This window comes from Culex quinquefasciatus, chromosome 1, assembly GCF_015732765.1.
Source record: "Culex quinquefasciatus strain JHB chromosome 1, VPISU_Cqui_1.0_pri_paternal, whole genome shotgun sequence".
Taxonomy (NCBI): Eukaryota; Metazoa; Arthropoda; class Insecta; order Diptera; family Culicidae; genus Culex; species Culex quinquefasciatus.
In genome coordinates, this window is record NC_051861.1 from 113,630,833 (window position 1) to 113,648,037 (window position 17,205).

Consider the following 17,205-nt stretch of genomic DNA (forward strand, 5'->3'; position numbering starts at 1 on the left):
AATTTCGCTTTGTTCAATACCAATATAGCAAATAATGAAATTTCGAGTATTTAAAAAAAATAAGTTATTTTGTGAAAATTTTAGTATTTAACAGAAAACTCTAATAATTAAAAAAGTATAATATTTTTTCATTATTTGATACCCATATTGCAAATGATGAAATTTTGAGTACTTTCGAAAAAAAACTCTAAAAAAGTAAAAATGCCTACAAAATTACACTTAAACTCGATTGTATTTGACGTTATTTGATATCGATATCGTACAAATACACAAACTTGAAGTGTTTTTTGACAAAAAATATCAAGAAAAATATGTTAATTCTTGATAATTTAAGTACATTACATTTTATAGCTATATTAAAATAATTGCGTCATTGCTGAAATTTGGTTTTTTGTTAAAATCTTGTGCTTTTTTAATAGTTTTTAAGCAAGGAGGACCTTCTGAAGGACCCTTTGAAATATAACTCTAGAAATGGTCCTGAAACAAAATTTATAAACAAAACTGAAGATTTGGTATAACCAAGATGATATTTAATTATCGTATTTCAGTAACGATAATAAAACTTCTACCGTTATTGTCCCGACATCAACGATAACCTTATCGTTTTTGCCTGACAATAAAATGATCGGCGATAATCTCAATATTTAATATTTTAATCAAACATATTAGTTCGAATTTTTACACCGTGAGTAGAAAAAATAGAAAATTAGTTTTAAACATTCTTATTTTTATCGCTAAAACTATATAAGTGAAAAGCATAAAAACAAAATAAGTATTTGAATAAATTTGTAAAGATTGTAAATCATTGAAAAGATATTCACAGTTTTTCATACAAAATTGGTTTTTTTTTTTAACTTTCGGTAAATTGTATCATTTTAAAACATGAGATTGAGACTTTTACATTTTATTGCTATTTTATAATTTGATGACTTGAACTTTTCTAAAACATGTTGTTTTATTTTTTGATCAATTATTTCTGTAATGATTATATTGATTGAAACATATAAAAAAATACGTGTTTCTCTAACATTTGTTGTTACACACGCCAGCGTATTCGATTAGAATGTTAAAGGCAGAAAGAAGTTTTTTAACAGGGCAATGTTGGTTTTTCGTTGTTAATTTTTTTATGATAAATTTAAACATTAAAAATTACTAATTCGTTGTGCATTCTACAATAGATTCAAATAAATCATTTCTTAAAATATAACTTTAGCCATAAAAAGAAAAAAAAGATTTTTGACTATTTATAATTCATTGCTTGACATTTATCTTTTTCATTTTAGTCTTGTCTTTTAAGTATCTATATTAAATTGTGATTTTGTGACCACTTTTTGTTATTTTCTGCTAAATTAGCTGAAAGGTCTACGATTACTACTCTTATAATTTTTGCACAATAGAACCAATCTAGAGGTTTTTTTTAAAGAAGCTATTGTGTTTCATATGTTTATAGGACATATTAAAAAAAAAACTAGCAATCTACTTACGAGAAATAGGAGGAGACATTTATGAAGTTTCACGATTAAGAATTAGTGCAAGACAGTGAGCAAACGAGCAACTCTCTCTCCTTCGCATTTTTTTTTTAGTTACTCCGCTTTGCTCCCATTTTCTCTTGCTCGAGAGTCATCGAAACAATTTGAGAAAAAGAGAGTTGCTCTCTTGCTCACTGTCTTGTTCGTTCGTCGAAGAATCACCGTTAAATCTCGTCACAAAAAGGTTTTATCGACACTTCTCGTTTGCGTGTATCGTTTCAAAACAAACCGATCGTTTCAAGTCAACCAAAGCCAGTGGGGAACTTTTACCATCACTTTAACAAACATTCACGTTGATATCCGATGAACTGTTCCTTCCTCGTTGACACTTTGCTCTCCCTCTCCCAAAATCATCAACCTGATAGTAGACCTCGAGTTCGATCCGCTCAGCCCGACAAAAAACCCAGTTCGCGGGCATGCATATGTCAAAATTTATGACCCTCGATGCATTATGAGTCACCGGGAGCAGCTGCCGGGTCTTGCGGATCAAGGTCCCCGCCCCGGTGTGTGACCAAAGAACTAAAGTCGGAACAAAAAAAAAACTTGTAGGCCGCACGGCCGGTTCCCTGTTGGAGAGAGAGAGTGAGAGAGGTTCGTACCGCTAGGAGGAGAATAATAAATTATTTATTTTTCCTACTGGTGCCGACCCGGGCAGTCCAGGGTTCCGGAGTCCCGGAATGTTGTGTGTGTGTTCCTCTCGGATATTCCACCCAGGAGATTGTCGCCGCCATCGTTGAGGTCCTTCTGCTGGCCTAGTGCTCCTCCGTACAAATAACAACAGCAACAACAGCAAATGATGAATAGAGAAATTTGAATATTTTTATGTCCACGTGGGAGGCCACGTGGCGAAGGTGGGGGGAAAAAATCCTCCGCCACTAGTATGGAAAGCAAGAAACAAAGCCTCTTCTCTCGTTCGACCGTTTCGACAAACGGGACATATGAATATCGTAATAGTTGCTAAATCTCTGACATCGGAGGGCCCTGAGGAATTGGGAACGGGTCCTCGGAGCAGAGGCCATCGATATCTCGGACTCGGTCGCGTTGGTGTGACTTTTAGACCGGGACAAGTTTGCAACCTTCACCTTTTTTGTTGTTGTTGCTGTCTGGAAGAGTTTTTGGAGCATAGAAAATGAATGATTTGCGAAGAGATTGTACCTGGCTCGATTCTAATAACTGGCGTCAACTCAACTTAACTCAACTCAACTCAACTCAACTCAACTCAACTCAACTCAACTCAACTCAACTCAACTCAACTCAACTCAACTCAACTCAACTCAACTCAACTCAACTCAACTCAACTCAACTCAACTCAACTCAACTCAACTCAACTCAACTCAACTCAACTCAACTCAACTCAACTCAACTCAACTCAACTCAACTCAACTCAACTCAACTCAACTCAACTCAACTCAACTCAACTCAACTCAACTCAACTCAACTCAACTCAACTCAACTCAACTCAACTCAACTCAACTCAACTCTCCAGCAGGTTTAACCGGTGCACTTCCAAACTTTCCTATAAAGACCAATAGCTGCTTTAACATTCCGCAAACGAATCCTCTTTTCAGCCGAACCAAATAAATAATAAAACATATTCCGGGTCAAACCTAGCAGAAACGCTAAGTGCCCTCCGGGGCCACAAAAAGAGTGCCCGCAAAGAAAGCACCTCTTTTTGCCGAGATGTCAAAGTTTTCTGGAGACAAACTTGACTTACTCACCGACGCTGCCAAGTTTCGGCGTCGACAAACATGAAAGCAAAGTCCGAAGCTCTTCTACATAATGAATACAAGTGAGTTTTTGCGTTTCTTGCGAAAAAAAAACCTCCCGAATAAAATGACCAATGAAGCAAGGCCGCAACATAATTTGCTCGAGGCTGACCTGCAAACCTAACCTCAAAAAAGTTCCAAATTTGGCTTTTAGCGAAATTGTAAGGACAGTTCAACCTAAACCGCAAAAAATGAGTACAACTCCTTAACGTCATCTTTTTTTCGAAGGAGGTGGAGTCCAACCAGCCGGAACCAATCGGCGAGTCTGGCCAGCATGACATTAAAATATCTTTTTAATTTTTCCACCCAACCATGACGGTCGATGACGAAGACGCCCGCCTCGTACAGTGGCGAATTTCCACCGCCGTCAATGAACTGGAAAATAATTACACTTTATTGGACGGAAACTAAAGGGATGAAGAGTTCGGGGACCCACCGTCCCGAAATTGCACGTGTTTTACAAGCTTGATTGGGTTTTGGGCATCTGGCGAGTTCGGTTCGCAAGATTGGAATTTTTCGAGGAGCGAAGATGTGAACAATCTGGGAAGAAATTGCGGGGAAAATCACGGCTGCAGAAAGAATAGCCAAGGTTTTGAGCGGTCGCGACTTGACTTGGCGACTTGGAGGCTGGTTTTTAGTACAGAGGCATCGAATTGTTACTTTATGAAATAAAGCATAATAAGTTGTTTTAAAATAAGTTTAAAATCGGATTTAATTGTTAATTTGCCTGTTTGTTTTTTTTTATTGAAAATACAACTTAATTTTAGTACTAAATTATGATATCTGTCGATCACCAAAATTTGAATGCAGAAATTTTCAAAATTTAACAGTAAATTATGCACTGTCACAAGCTAGCACAGCTCTCAAACAAAACCTTCTACACTTTTCTCACAAATCTGTTCAGAAAACGATCCTTGGAACTTATTTTCTTAGTTGAAAATTTTAATCAGCAATTTTTAGTACATAAACGTTACAATCTTAACATGGTAAAATTGCGACCTGATTCCCTAACAGTTTTGTTTGGCTTTCGTGTAAAATCAAAGAGTAATACAAAAATCGTCTCAATTTTCAACAAAAAAGTGATTGATTGATTTTTAGTACAGATTAGTTTTTGGATCAGTTTCTTTGGTAGTATTATTTTAATTTTATTACCTTAAATGTTTTTTGCCTTTTTTGCGAGACTATAGGAACAAATTTTAAATTTTTTAAAGTTCATTTCTAGACTTTTTTTGAATAGGTCCTATAAACATATGAAACACAATAGCTTATAAGACCTTTTCAAATAAAACTCTAGATTTAGACTCAGAATTTTGCAAATTAAAGACTGAGCTTTGTTATTTTTTTTTGTTAGGCTTTCCTGTATCTGTAAATTGATAGTTTGATTGGTAATAAGTACAACGCGTGTTACAGAAAGTTTTGACTAATTGTCAAGCTGTTACAGACATTAGTTTAAACATGAATAAAGGCAACAGTTTTTTGAGCAGATAAAAGTTTAAAATTTGTAAATTGTGTACTAATTTCCCCGAACTGTGTTTGTACTAACCAAAACCTACCCAAAATTTCAAAAACTGTTCAAAAACCTGACTTAAACATCTGTCCGTCATCATTTAGTTCAAAAATCGGAATCCAGATTAAGAGACATGACAAAAATGACAAAAATGACAAAAATGACAAAAATGACAAAAATGACAAAAATGACAAAAATGACAAAAATTACAAAAATGACAAAAATGACAAAAATGACAAAAATGACAAAAATGACAAAAATGACAAAAATGACAAAAATGACAAAAATGACAAAAATGACAAAAGTGACAAAAATGACAAAAATGACAAAAATGACAAAAATGAATAAAATGTCAAAAATGACAAAAATGACAAAAATGACAAAAATGACAAAAATGACAAAAATGACAAAAATGACAAAAATGACAAAAATGACAAAAATGACAAAAATGACAAAAATGACAAGACAAAAATGACAAAAATGACAAAAATGACAAAAATGACAAAAATGACAAAAATGACAAAAATGACAAAAATGACAAAAATGACAAAAATGACAAAAATGACAAAAATGACAAAAATGACAAAAATGACAAAAATGACAAAAATGACAAAAATGACAAAATGACAAAATGACAAAAATGACAAAAATGACAAAATGACAAAAATGACAAAAATTACAAAAATGACAAAAATGACAAAAATGACAAAAATGACAAAAATGACAAAAATGACAAAAATGACAAAAATGACAAAGATGACAAAAATGACAAAAATGACAAAAATGACAAAAATGACAAAAATGACAAAAATGACAAAAATGACAAAATTGTCAACATTGTCAAAATTGTCAAAATTGTCAAAATTGTCAACATTGTCAAAATTGTCAAAATTGTCAAAATTGTCAAAATTGTCAAAATTGTCAAAATTGTCAAAATTGTCAAAATTGTCAAAATTGTCAAAATTGTCAAAATTGTCAAAATTGTCAAAATTGTCAAAATTGTCAAAATTGTCAAAATTGTCAAAATTGTCAAAATTGTCAAAATTGTCAAAATTGTCAAAATTGTCAAAATTGTCGAAATTGTCAAAATTGTCAAAATTGTCAAAATTGTCAAAATTGTCAACATTGTCAAAATTGTCAAAATTGTCAAAATTGTCAAAATTGTCAAAATTGTCAAAATTGTCAAAATTGTCAAAATTGTCAAAATTGTCAAAATTGTCAAAATTGTCAAAATTGTCAAAATTGTCAAAATTGTCAAAATTGTCAAAATTGTCAAAATTGTCAAAATTGTCAAAATTGTCAAAATTGTCAAAATTGTCAAAATTGTCAAAATTGTCAAAATTGTCAAAATTGTCAACATTGTCAAAATTGTCAAAATTGTCAAAATTGTCAAAATTGTCAAAATTGTCAAAATTGTCAAAATTGTCAAAATTGTCAAAATTGTCAAAATTGTCAAAATTGTCAAAATTGTCAAAATTGTCAAAATTGTCAAAATTGTCAAAATTGTCAAAATTGTCAAAATTGTCAAAATTGTCAAAATTGTCAAAATTGTCAAAATTGTCAAAATTGTCAAAATTGTCAAAATTGTCAAAATTGTCAAAATTGTCAAAATTGTCAAAATTGTCAAAATTGTCAAAATTGTCAAAATTGTCAAAATTGTCAAAATTGTCAAAATTGTCAAAATTGTCAAAATTGTCAAAATTGTCAAAATTGTCAAAATTGTCAAAATTGTCAAAATTGTCAAAATTGTCAAAATTGTCAAAATTGTCAAAATTGTCAAAATTGTCAAAATTGTCAAAATTGTCAAAATTGTCAAAATTGTCAAAATTGTCAAAATTGTCAAAATTGTCAAAATTGTCAAAATTGTCAAAATTGTCAAAATTGTCAAAATTGTCAAAATTGTCAAAATTGTCAAAATTGTCAAAATTGTCAAAATTGTCAAAATTGTCAAAATTGTCAAATTGTCGAAATTGTCAAAATTGTCAAAATTGTCAAAATTGTCAAAATTGTCAAAATTGTCAAAATTGTCAAAATTGTCAAAATTGTCAAAATTGTCAAAATTGTCAAAATTGTCAAAATTGTCAAAATTGTCAAAATTGTCAAAATTGTCAAAATTGTCAAAATTGTCAAAATTGTCAAAATTGTCAAAATTGTCAAAATTGTCAAAATTGTCAAAATTGTCAAAATTGTCAAAATTGTCAAAATTGTCAAAATTGTCAAAATTGTCAAAATTGTCAAAATAGTCAAAATTGTCAAAATTGTCAAAATTGTCGAAATTGTCAAAATTGTCAAAATTGTCAAAATTGTCAAAATTGTCAAAATTGTCAAAATTGTCAAAATTGTCTAAATTGTCAAAATTGTCAAAATTGTCAAAATTGTCAAAATTGACAAAATTGTCATAATTGTCATGATTGTCAAAAATGAAAAAAGACAGAAAGAACAAAAACAGCAAAAATATACATAAATGGATAAAACTTCAAAATGAATCTCATTTGACTTAATTTTTTAAAATTTAAATATTTTTTTCAAACTTCCCTTAAAGTAATTAATTTCCCGAAATTGTAAAACTAATCCCTAAACAACCCGAAAACGACGACCCCACTGCGGCTAGCCAAGAGTACCAAAGTAAAGCACTCTGTCCCAAAACGATACTTCGCGGCAAACTTTCCCACTTTTGACGAATTTTGCCACCAATAAAAGTCAAACATATGCTCTCGACGGGAAAACTCCAACCATGCACAACAAAAGTGACACACTGATGACGGTGCGAGGTGCGGGTGCAACCTTGCTCGTTCTGTGATAAGTATGGTAGCGGGACCTATTTTGATTCTATTTTCGTCATAGTTTGACTTTTTTTAATTTGAACTTATGTGAGTCTATTTTGGACCTATGCTGCTCCCATTTTGGTACTAGTTTGAACCTATTTTCGACCTATAATGGATACAATGATTAGTGCTGAAAAAAAAATATGAAAAATTGTTCAACAAACTCCAAATTCCAAAACTAGCCCCACAGTTCCACTGACTGAGAAGCCGTTGCCACTCTTCCCAAGCCGGCGGGAGAAAGTTATTCATATTTCACATAACTCAACTATAGCCAGCATACCAGACCACGTGGCATCGTCGTCGTCGCCGCCATCATCGGTTCGAAAACGGATCATCAGCGATGCGTTGTTGCGTTTGATCCCGAAACGTCCCCACACCACTCTTCCCTTTTGGAAAATTTTCCGGCGGATATTTAGAATGTTTTCTCCTCGCACCACCTCCCCCTGCCCTGTGTTAAGGTGCATTCTCTTGCCATTTCAGGGGGGGGGGGCGGAAAATCATTTCAATATTTTATGTAACCTAACCTCACCATCCAGGCTCCGTCCGGATGACGTTCTGGCGTTCCAGGGAATATCCAGGCATTTGCCGTCGTTGGTGGCCGGAAGTAGTCGGTTCCCGCGGGTCGAAGGCTCGATGACGAAAGTTTGCAAATTTCATGGTTTACGTTAAATAAATTACCGGGCTCGCGAAAGCGAGGAAACGAGCGCTGCAGGCTTTTGTGCGAGGAATGACATCTGATGAAGGAAGGTTTTGGAAGAGCAGGCAACCAGAACCAGAACGTTTGTTTATTGTTTTTGCAAACATTTAAGAAGCTGAAAAAAGGTTTTCCCACCTCTGTGTTTTACAGATGCTTACCTTTAGTGTTGTATTACCTTGTCAATATTCAAAGCATCAGTGTAAACAATGCTGAAGATAAAGCCTGATCTACAACAGGAAAATCGCAGGATCGCAGATGACAGCGCAAGTCAAGGCTGTATATCATAGGTACTCGCAATCTTGCTTTGAATTAGTGTGAGTGCATGGCTCGGTGCCACTACAACCAAAACAATAACAAAACAATGTCAGTGTCAGTGGAGTGACTGAGAGAGTCAGCACGCAAAATCCATATAACACAGATCTGTGTAAAATTTGACACAGATCGCCCAAAACCGGGAATACACAGAATCTGTGTCGAAGCCTTGTACACAGATCTGTGTACAACGGTTGTCTGTCAAATCTGTGTAATTTTGAAACAGCTATCTGTGTAAAATTTTACACAGAATCTGGGTAAAAAATTGCAATTTATTTTGAATTCAGTTGTTGACTTAAAATGTCCAGGCCAATATAAATTAAAAAAATGCAAGATTTATTAATCCATAAATTGAGCATCATACATAAAACAATATTAAATAAATATCGAAAAAGCTGGAACACTTGGACGCGACGCAGTTAACTCGTGCTGCCTCTGGAAGATCCCGCCTGGAACCGGAACCGGGAAATTTGTAAGCGCGGGCTTGTGCTCTGGTGTTCAACTCTGAATACTCGAGGTTCCGACCTAGCACCAGCCTTTCCTTTCCGTGAGAATATATGTGGGACACCTTGAGTAAAAATTAAATAAGGTTAGAATTGCGTAGCAAATATTGATGAAATACATTACCAAACAAACTCATGAATCCAACTGCTTTCTGTGGGTATACAGTCCAATTGATAATCAGCATGTTAAAAATCTAAAAAATAAAAGTATGTTGATAATATTACAATAAATAATCACGAGAAAAAAAACTTACCAAAGTTCTGCATGAAAGACGCCATCTTTGCTTTTTTACATTTTTTACCCAGGTTTGAAAGGAAAGCTGAACGGAAATCTGTGTAATTTTTAACACAGATCTGTGTTATAAATCTACACAGTTTTGACAGCTAGAACATGTTCAACAAACTGTGTAATTTTTTTACACAGATCTGTGTTATCGGGATTTTCGGTGAGAGATAACGATTTTGACAACCACACTACTACACACTCAATCGCGAGTACCTTAGGTAGAAAGCCATGAGCGCAAGTTTTGAGCACATGCACCGCAGATCGCAAGGTCCAAATTTTGGAATGTATGAAAATTTCCGCGGGTTTTCTGCGTTGACAGTTCCGAATTACTCAGTTTGAAGTTAATTCTACTTATGATTGATATTTTTTCTCAATTTTGAGTAGATTCAAAGTTAGGGGAAATGGCAGGTCATACGAAATAAATCCGTAAATATATGAAAATCTGGATCTTGACATTGAATGATTCGGTCGATTTGGTGTCTTCGATAAAATTATAGATAAAAATTATGACTATTCAAACAAAAATAGCATTAAAAAGATACCCTTTTCCTTATTTAACCTTTTTTTTTTAAAGTTGGATTCTCAAAATACGTAGCTTTTGATTTGCAAAATCTGTTTCCAAAAAAAACGATTTGAAAAAAATGGCAAAAAAAATATATTTATACCCCCTCCTCCCCCTCGTAACAAAATTCCCATACAAATTAAAAAAAAATGCATGGAGCGTAATACGGCCTCCGACCCTCCCCCCCCCCCTCCCCCAACTGCGTTACGTAATAAAAGAACGTTCTCTTATTGAAAATTAACAAAATGCGGTCGAAAAAAATTGGACTTTTAACAATTGAAAAAATCAAAAAACAATTAATTTTGGATAACTTTCCTCATTTCATATTTCAGACCAAATTTTAAATTTTGAAATATTTTTTACTGAAAATATTTGAAAATTTCACAAAATTTTTTTTATCGGCATTGAAAATCGATTCGATTGAATTGATTCAATTGTTTCGAAATATCTAATTAGGGGAAATATACCCTTTCCAATCAAACACCTATCTTCGTCATATGGAGAGTTTGATGCTCGATTAAAGCTCCAAAAATACTATTTAGGCTATAAACTTACCAGCAACAGCACCATCTCGAGTAAGCACGCAAATGTATGCCACTTACTGGCCAAAAAGATCAAATTTTATGCACTTTTGATCATAATTTCTATTTTGCGAGATCATTTTTCATCATTTTGGTGGCACACACATCCACACGCAAGATCAGAGGTTAACTGCTTAACGAAAGTCGCCATCAATATCTTTTCACTTGCGCTAACGATTTCAAAGCGCTTAAGATATAAAATTGCTTCCAACTACCGGCAACATGTTCTTTTGCACATTAGTTAGTCACTCACTTGAAAAATAATCCCGAAAAATGTAAATAATTAGCAAGTGCCATCAAAAAAACAAACGCGCCAAATCTTCTGACATTTGAATTTTGAATACCCATTCCAATCGAAGGCTGAAGAAAACCGAGCGAGAAGCGAAGGCGAATAAAGAACAAAGGGTGGCCACCAACACCACCAGCAGCGCTTGTGGTGTTGCCAGGAAACTTTCTCTATATATGCAACTTTTCTTGAGTGTTCGCTTAAAATTTCATCAATTTTGGCAGCACTAAGCAGACCCAAAAGTGCGCTGGAAGAAAAAAAGAACTAAGCTGAAATTAGAAAAATGGGCGTGGCCCAATGCACACGACTGATTAGAATGCATTTTTGAAATATTTCTTTTAAATGCTTGTAAAAGGAATAGCATAACTTTTAATAAAAGTGAAAATAAACAGAAATGTTCACAAAAAGTGGCTCTACTCGTTGGTGTACTTGGTTTTAGTGAATTTCAAGGAACAATCCAGATTATCCAGCATCATTCAAACATGACCGCTTAATAGGCTTAAAATGGGCATATTTCCCCTATGTGACGCTTATAAAACTCATTTTAATCTTTTGGATTTTTTTGTTAGGCTGTATCTCAGAAACTCATTGCCCGATTTTCATAGTTTAAGAGTAAAAATTAAAGGAAAAACTTTCAGTTTTTTGAAAAAAAAATCAATTAAAATAAATCTTTCTTTTTAATTATCTTAGTTTTTAAACTCAAAAAACCTAACAAACATCGAAGGTTTATACCTAAAAGTATGTAACTTGAAAACGGTATATTTTATCTAAAAAAAAGGGTGGAGTACATTTCGATTGCAAATATGATTTCGCTTTGAAAAATGATCTTACCATTTTTTTTTGTCAAAATTTACAATATTTTTCAAAATACGCTATTTTTTCAAAAATCTAATTTAGATTTAGCACCACCACGCACTATGGCTCAATAGAACCCTAAAAGAAATAAAAAAATCGAACATAAAAAACTACGTAATTTGGGCATTCCACCTTGAGTCATTTTTTATTTAAAATAGAATTTTCGATTTCAAATTCAATTAGGCTTTTGATAATGTTTTTTTTTTAATGTTTTATCTGCCTTTAAAAACACACAATTTTGCAAAATAATCATATTTTTGGAACCAGAATTTGAATTAAAACAACACTATGGCTCAGGAAATGTATTTTTAGTCTCAAAACATATAACAAAAATAAAATTAAAAAAAATGCGATTTTTGGGATTCCCACGATGTAATTTTAAAAAGCGGATTTTTCCCGTGTACTATTTTTCTCTGAAAAGTGCTAATCATAACCAACAACCCTGCCGAAGACACCGAATCGATCAGAAAATCACCAAGGTTGTTAACGATAAAATTATCGAGGTTCGTTATCATTATCGTTATTCCGATAATTCTGTCGGCGATAATTATTTATAATTTTATATATTTAATATATTTCTAAAATTGATTAAAATCAGCCAGATTATGTTGAATTTCCAAGCTTCCCCTAAGTTTTTTTTTTTTTTTTTTTTTTTGATAATATGGTAAGTAATCTCAAAATACCGTTTTTTTTAAGGTCTCAAATTTGTAGAACATGCAATATTGGTATTAAATGATTCGCAATTTTGCATGCATTTTCACTATATTTTAGAGTTTTTTGAATGAAATACTAAAATTTTCACAAAACACCGTATTTTCTTGAAAATACTCAATTTTTTTTAATTCGCAATATGGGTATCAAATGATTCGAAATTTTGCATGAATTTTTCCTGTTTTAGAGATATTTCTTCTCAAATTTTGATAATTTCGAACGATTTGAAATTTTGCATACAAATTCACTGATTATGAGTTTTGAAACATTAAGCTCAAATTTCCACAAAATTCCGTATTTTTTTAAATACTCAAATTTTCCTAATTTGCAATATAGGTATCAAACGATTCGAAATTTTGCAATGTTTAAGATTTTTGGAACCAAACACTCAAGTTTTCACAAATATATTTTTTTTTAAATACTAAAACTTATATAATTTGCAATATAGATGTCAAACGATTCGAAACATTGCCTGCAATTTCACTGTTTAAGACATTTGGAATTAAACACTCATTTTTTACAAAATACCGTATTTGAGCCGTTACAAATATTTTTTGAAGTTTATGTCCCTCGACTCTCAAAGTCAAGGGGGGCAAAAAAAATAAAAAAAAAACTGAAATTGAAACAACAGGCCACGGTGTCAACATTTGAATGAAAAAAGTGTTTTAAAATGCATCATACACCTGTCCAGTTGTTTTGAAATCATTGATTTCCAAAATTTCTAAAAACTGACGAAAATATTATTTTTGCAAGAAAAAAAGTTTTTGCGGTGCTGTACATTATAATTTCATAAAAGTTCAATTATTTTTAAACAAGTCCAAACATGTTAAATATGATTATCAATGCAGAAAATGGCATTTAGGATTGTTCTCAGTTGATTAGACTTCTATTTCCATTGAAATTTTGATATTTAAAAAAAAAATCCCCCCGATTTTTCGGACCAATCTTGAAGCGGGGGTGGCGACATAAACTTTGAAAAATATTTGCAACGGCCTTATTAGAAAATAAATAAATTTTCATAACTTTAAATTTGGGTGTCAAACGATTCCAAATTTTCTCTGATTTAGAGTTTATGGAATGAAATACTGAAATTTATTAAAAATACGACATTTTGTAAATTTTTTTGAGTACTTATACTTTGAAACTTGCTATATTATCAGAAACTAAAATCTTGTTTGATTATGCTTAGACCTGAAATTCCCCTTATTTGTTATTCCATGAAACATAAATAATCCATGACAGCAATTTGTTGTCATAGCGACTGTGCTATAAAAAGTTTCTTGTTTTATTGTTGAAATAAATCCAGTCATATTTGTTTTAGTGGACTTGGCATAAACTTCAATTGAAAAAAATAACCGAAAATTCCAATTGTTCTAAGTTATTGCAATTAATTATTTATAATCATCATAAAAAAGGCTCACCAAAGTGGTCCCAGAGCGGATGACGCGTTGTGCCTTCCAGTTTAGTTGATATGACCGAAACCCCCCCTGAAGTGCAGTTCCTGACTAGTCTACTATTTAAACAATGAATATTTCAGTCAAGCCAAACTGGACGTCGTTTTTCCTAGTTTCTTGCAGACCAAGAAGCTGAATGGTAAGATTTTTCCGAAGTGGTAGGCAATGTGGGGTCAAATTTGACAGCTACACGGCAAATGACCTTCACCAACAAAAAATGGGTAAATTTGCACGTTACGTTGCGTACTCAACTTTGAGTTGCTTCATCCGGACAGGGTTGCCAGCCGACCCCGGTACCTTTTCCTTTCCCCCCAACTCAACGGAAACAAATTGAAGTCACTTGAGAAAGCGGTTGGCGCCAATGATGATGAGAGAGGGAGTCGTCGTCGTCCCAAAAAAAAACATCGCAAAAGTTTCGCTGAAAAGGATTTACAAGTTGCTTTTTTTCGCGCTTTGCTTTTTCTACAAGTGTGTATTTATTTCTGCAAACTGGCAAACAACGTTGTGTGCAAAGTGGTCCTCCTGCTGCTGCTGCTGCTCTATTCAGAAATAATAAATAATGAAAAGCTTTTGCTCAGAGACTCCAGCGCTTTTCAGGGAGTCATGTTTTGGTTTACAAGTGCCACTTGCGGCGGGCTAAATTAGCACTTCTTGGTTCCCGAAAACAGTCCAGGTGCGCTATTGTTTAATTAAATGAATTAGTAACAAGGGTTGGTCCGGGGGAGGGTCCTGGGGGGTCAGATAGCCGTGTTGAAACAGACGGTCCGAGGGTCTTGCCGCAATTAGTCCGCTGCCTGCTTCAGGATAGTGAAGTAGCTGTAAGACGCTCGGAGAATCTGGAAGCAAAAAAGAGTCAAAGACTTGGTTGATGTTTTGTTTGTTTCTTGATGAGAGATTTGGGGTTCCAAAGAACTGGCAACAATGGCGGTAAGCTGTCAAACGGGGGGTGATTCAGCAAGAGTCGTGTGTTGACAGTTCTTTAAAAAACATTTCCTTGAAGACAGGGATTGAATGACAGTCATTTGACGACAGACAGTTGACGACAGTCAGTTGACGATTGTCAGTTGGTAACGGTCAATTGATGATAGTCGTTTGACGACAGTCATTTGACGATAGTCATTTGACGACAGTCATTTGACGACAGTCATTTGACGACAGTCAGTTGACAACAGTCAGTTGACAACAGTTAGTTGATGACAGTCAGTTAACGACAAACAATTGACGACAGTCAGTTGTCGACAGTCATTTAACAACAATCAGAAGATGACAGTCAGTTTTAACGATAGTCTGTTGAAAATTGACGCAGTCGGTCAACGACAGTCAGTAAACGACATTCAGTTGATAACAGTCAAATGACGACAATCAGTCGATGTCAGTCAGTTGACGACATTCAGTTGACGACAGTCAGTTTTAACGACAGTCAGTTTTAACGACAGTCAGTTGTAACGACAATCAGTTTTAATGACAGTCAGTTTTAACGACAGTCAGTTTGAACGACAGTCGATTACCGATAGTCAGTTGACGACAGTCGGTTGATGACAGTCAGCTGACGACAGTTGACGGCAGTCATTTGACGAAGATAGTTTGACGACAGTCAGTTGACCACCGTCAGTTGACGACAGTCAGATGACGAAAGTCAGTTGATAACAGTAAATTGTCGACAGGCGTTTGGTGACAGTCAGTTGACGGCAGTCAGTTTTAACGACAGTCGGTTAACAGTTGATGCAGTCGGTCAACGACAGTCAGTTGACGACAGTTAGTAAACGACTGTCATTTGACAACAGTCAGTTGACGACAGTTGACGCCGCCGTCGAATCAGCTTACCGCAATGAACGTATCCAGCGACATCGACACGATGAACGCCTTCATGATCCTCGGCTTGATGCTGTAGCAGATGAGCACGAGCAGGTTGCGGTTCACCTTGGGCGGGTAGTTGTACCAATCGTTAGCGAATGCCGACTTTGACAGCTGGTCACTCTGGTGCTGAATCTCGTTGGCGTGCCAGTAGTACAGAAACAGGATCGCCGTCATGGTCATGATGTAGCACACGTCGATGAACACCTGCACGGCGGAGTCCGTGACGGACGCTTCGAACAGCAGCGCGCACAGCAGAACCGAAAACACGATAAAGTCCAGAAAGACCGGCCCCTGGATCAACGACTCCAGCTCGTCGGTGTACTCGTGCAGCTTGCGTTGCCGCTGGACGCACTCGATGATCAGCTCGCGACGCGCGTTCAGCCGTTCCTCCTCGGGGTCTTTCAGCTCGCGGATCAGGCGACCGCTTCGCATTCCCGACGTGACGTATGCGTCCAAATGGCGCAGCTTGTGGTTCAGGATCGTGAGCGCTGCCCGAACGTACACCATTAGACTGACGATGAACACGTGCCAGCACGGTACGATCAGCTGTCCCACGTACATGATGTACAGCTGAACGGCGTAGATCGCACCAAAGTTCTCCTCCTTGTGTCCACCAGGGTACCAGGACCGCAGGATCATCGGAGGTTCGACGCGCTCCGCTTCCGGAACGCTGCAGTACTCGATCAGCGCGTAGACGCACATGGTGTTCGCCGTAACCAGAGCGCAGATCCAGAACACCGCCGTCAGCCGCTTCATGTAGCCGACATTGTCCCAGAAGATCGCCTTCTCCGCGGGCGTCCCGTAGTCCAGAATGTGCCGGACGCCCTCGTCGGCGAACTTGATCGCGTTGTTGAACCTGGCCCGGTTCCAGTAGAAGTGAAAGATCCGCAGGATGATCGTCGTGAACAGCAGCGTTGTCGCTGCGTTCGCCGTCATCTCCCCAATATCGCCCCAAACCTGCACCAAGTCCACGTACTGGGTCACGTTGAACGCCAGCATCGAAGCCGTGAAGCACACTCCCCGGAAGCAGTTCAGCTTCTTCAACGGCTGACTCTTGTACAGCAGAATCCCGTAGTACTTCAGCCCGTTCAAGGTCAACCGCAGCAACGGATTGCTGTAAACGTCATCCTCCTGGATCCACTCGTCCTTCAGCTCCATCACGACTTCAACTGGTCCGCCGACAGCCCAAACCCAACCCTAAATAGCCGACGGAACCGCAATTATCACTCTGCCAATTATAATCGAATTACGACGATGTCTTTGATGATGACTCGAAACCCCTGCTCAAATATTCATCAGGGAATCGGTTCATCTGTCAAAGCAGGCTCTGTGTTTGCCGTCGTTACACACCAAAGCCTACTCCGGACGCAGCCTGCTGAGACTAATCGAACCTGACCGGTAATCATTGCCTGTGAGCCTTCTGCAAGTGCCAATTGTCCTGCAGAAATGGAACTCGGTATTGACGTTCATTTAC

At 35.8% G+C, this 17,205-nt stretch overlaps 1 protein-coding gene across 1 annotated transcript; it reads right to left on the reverse strand.

Annotated features, from left to right (window-relative positions):
• Positions 1 to 14,314: 14,314 nt before the first annotated feature.
• Positions 14,315 to 16,897, reverse strand: LOC6048780 (odorant receptor 56a). Its single transcript, XM_001865612.2, has 2 exons — positions 15,699 to 16,897; positions 14,315 to 14,710 (listed from the first exon to the last, which is right to left on the reverse strand). The coding sequence occupies exons 1-2, from the start codon at positions 16,887 to 16,889 to the stop codon at positions 14,657 to 14,659; spliced, it is 1,245 nt and encodes a 414-aa protein (XP_001865647.1). The 5' UTR covers positions 16,890 to 16,897; the 3' UTR covers positions 14,315 to 14,656.
• Between the last annotated feature and the right edge of the window lie 308 nt (positions 16,898 to 17,205).

What these genes read in the sequence shown, in the direction of transcription:
- LOC6048780 (XM_001865612.2), bottom strand. Translation starts at nt 16,889, where the DNA reads ATGGAGCTGAAGGACGAGTGGATCCAGGAGGATGACGTTTACAGCAAT. An exon ending in CGCTGGATACGTTCATTGCG is followed by an intron (nt 14,711 to 15,698) that starts GTAAGCTGATTC and finishes TTTTGCTTCCAG; the next exon opens with ATTCTCCGAGCGTCTTACAG.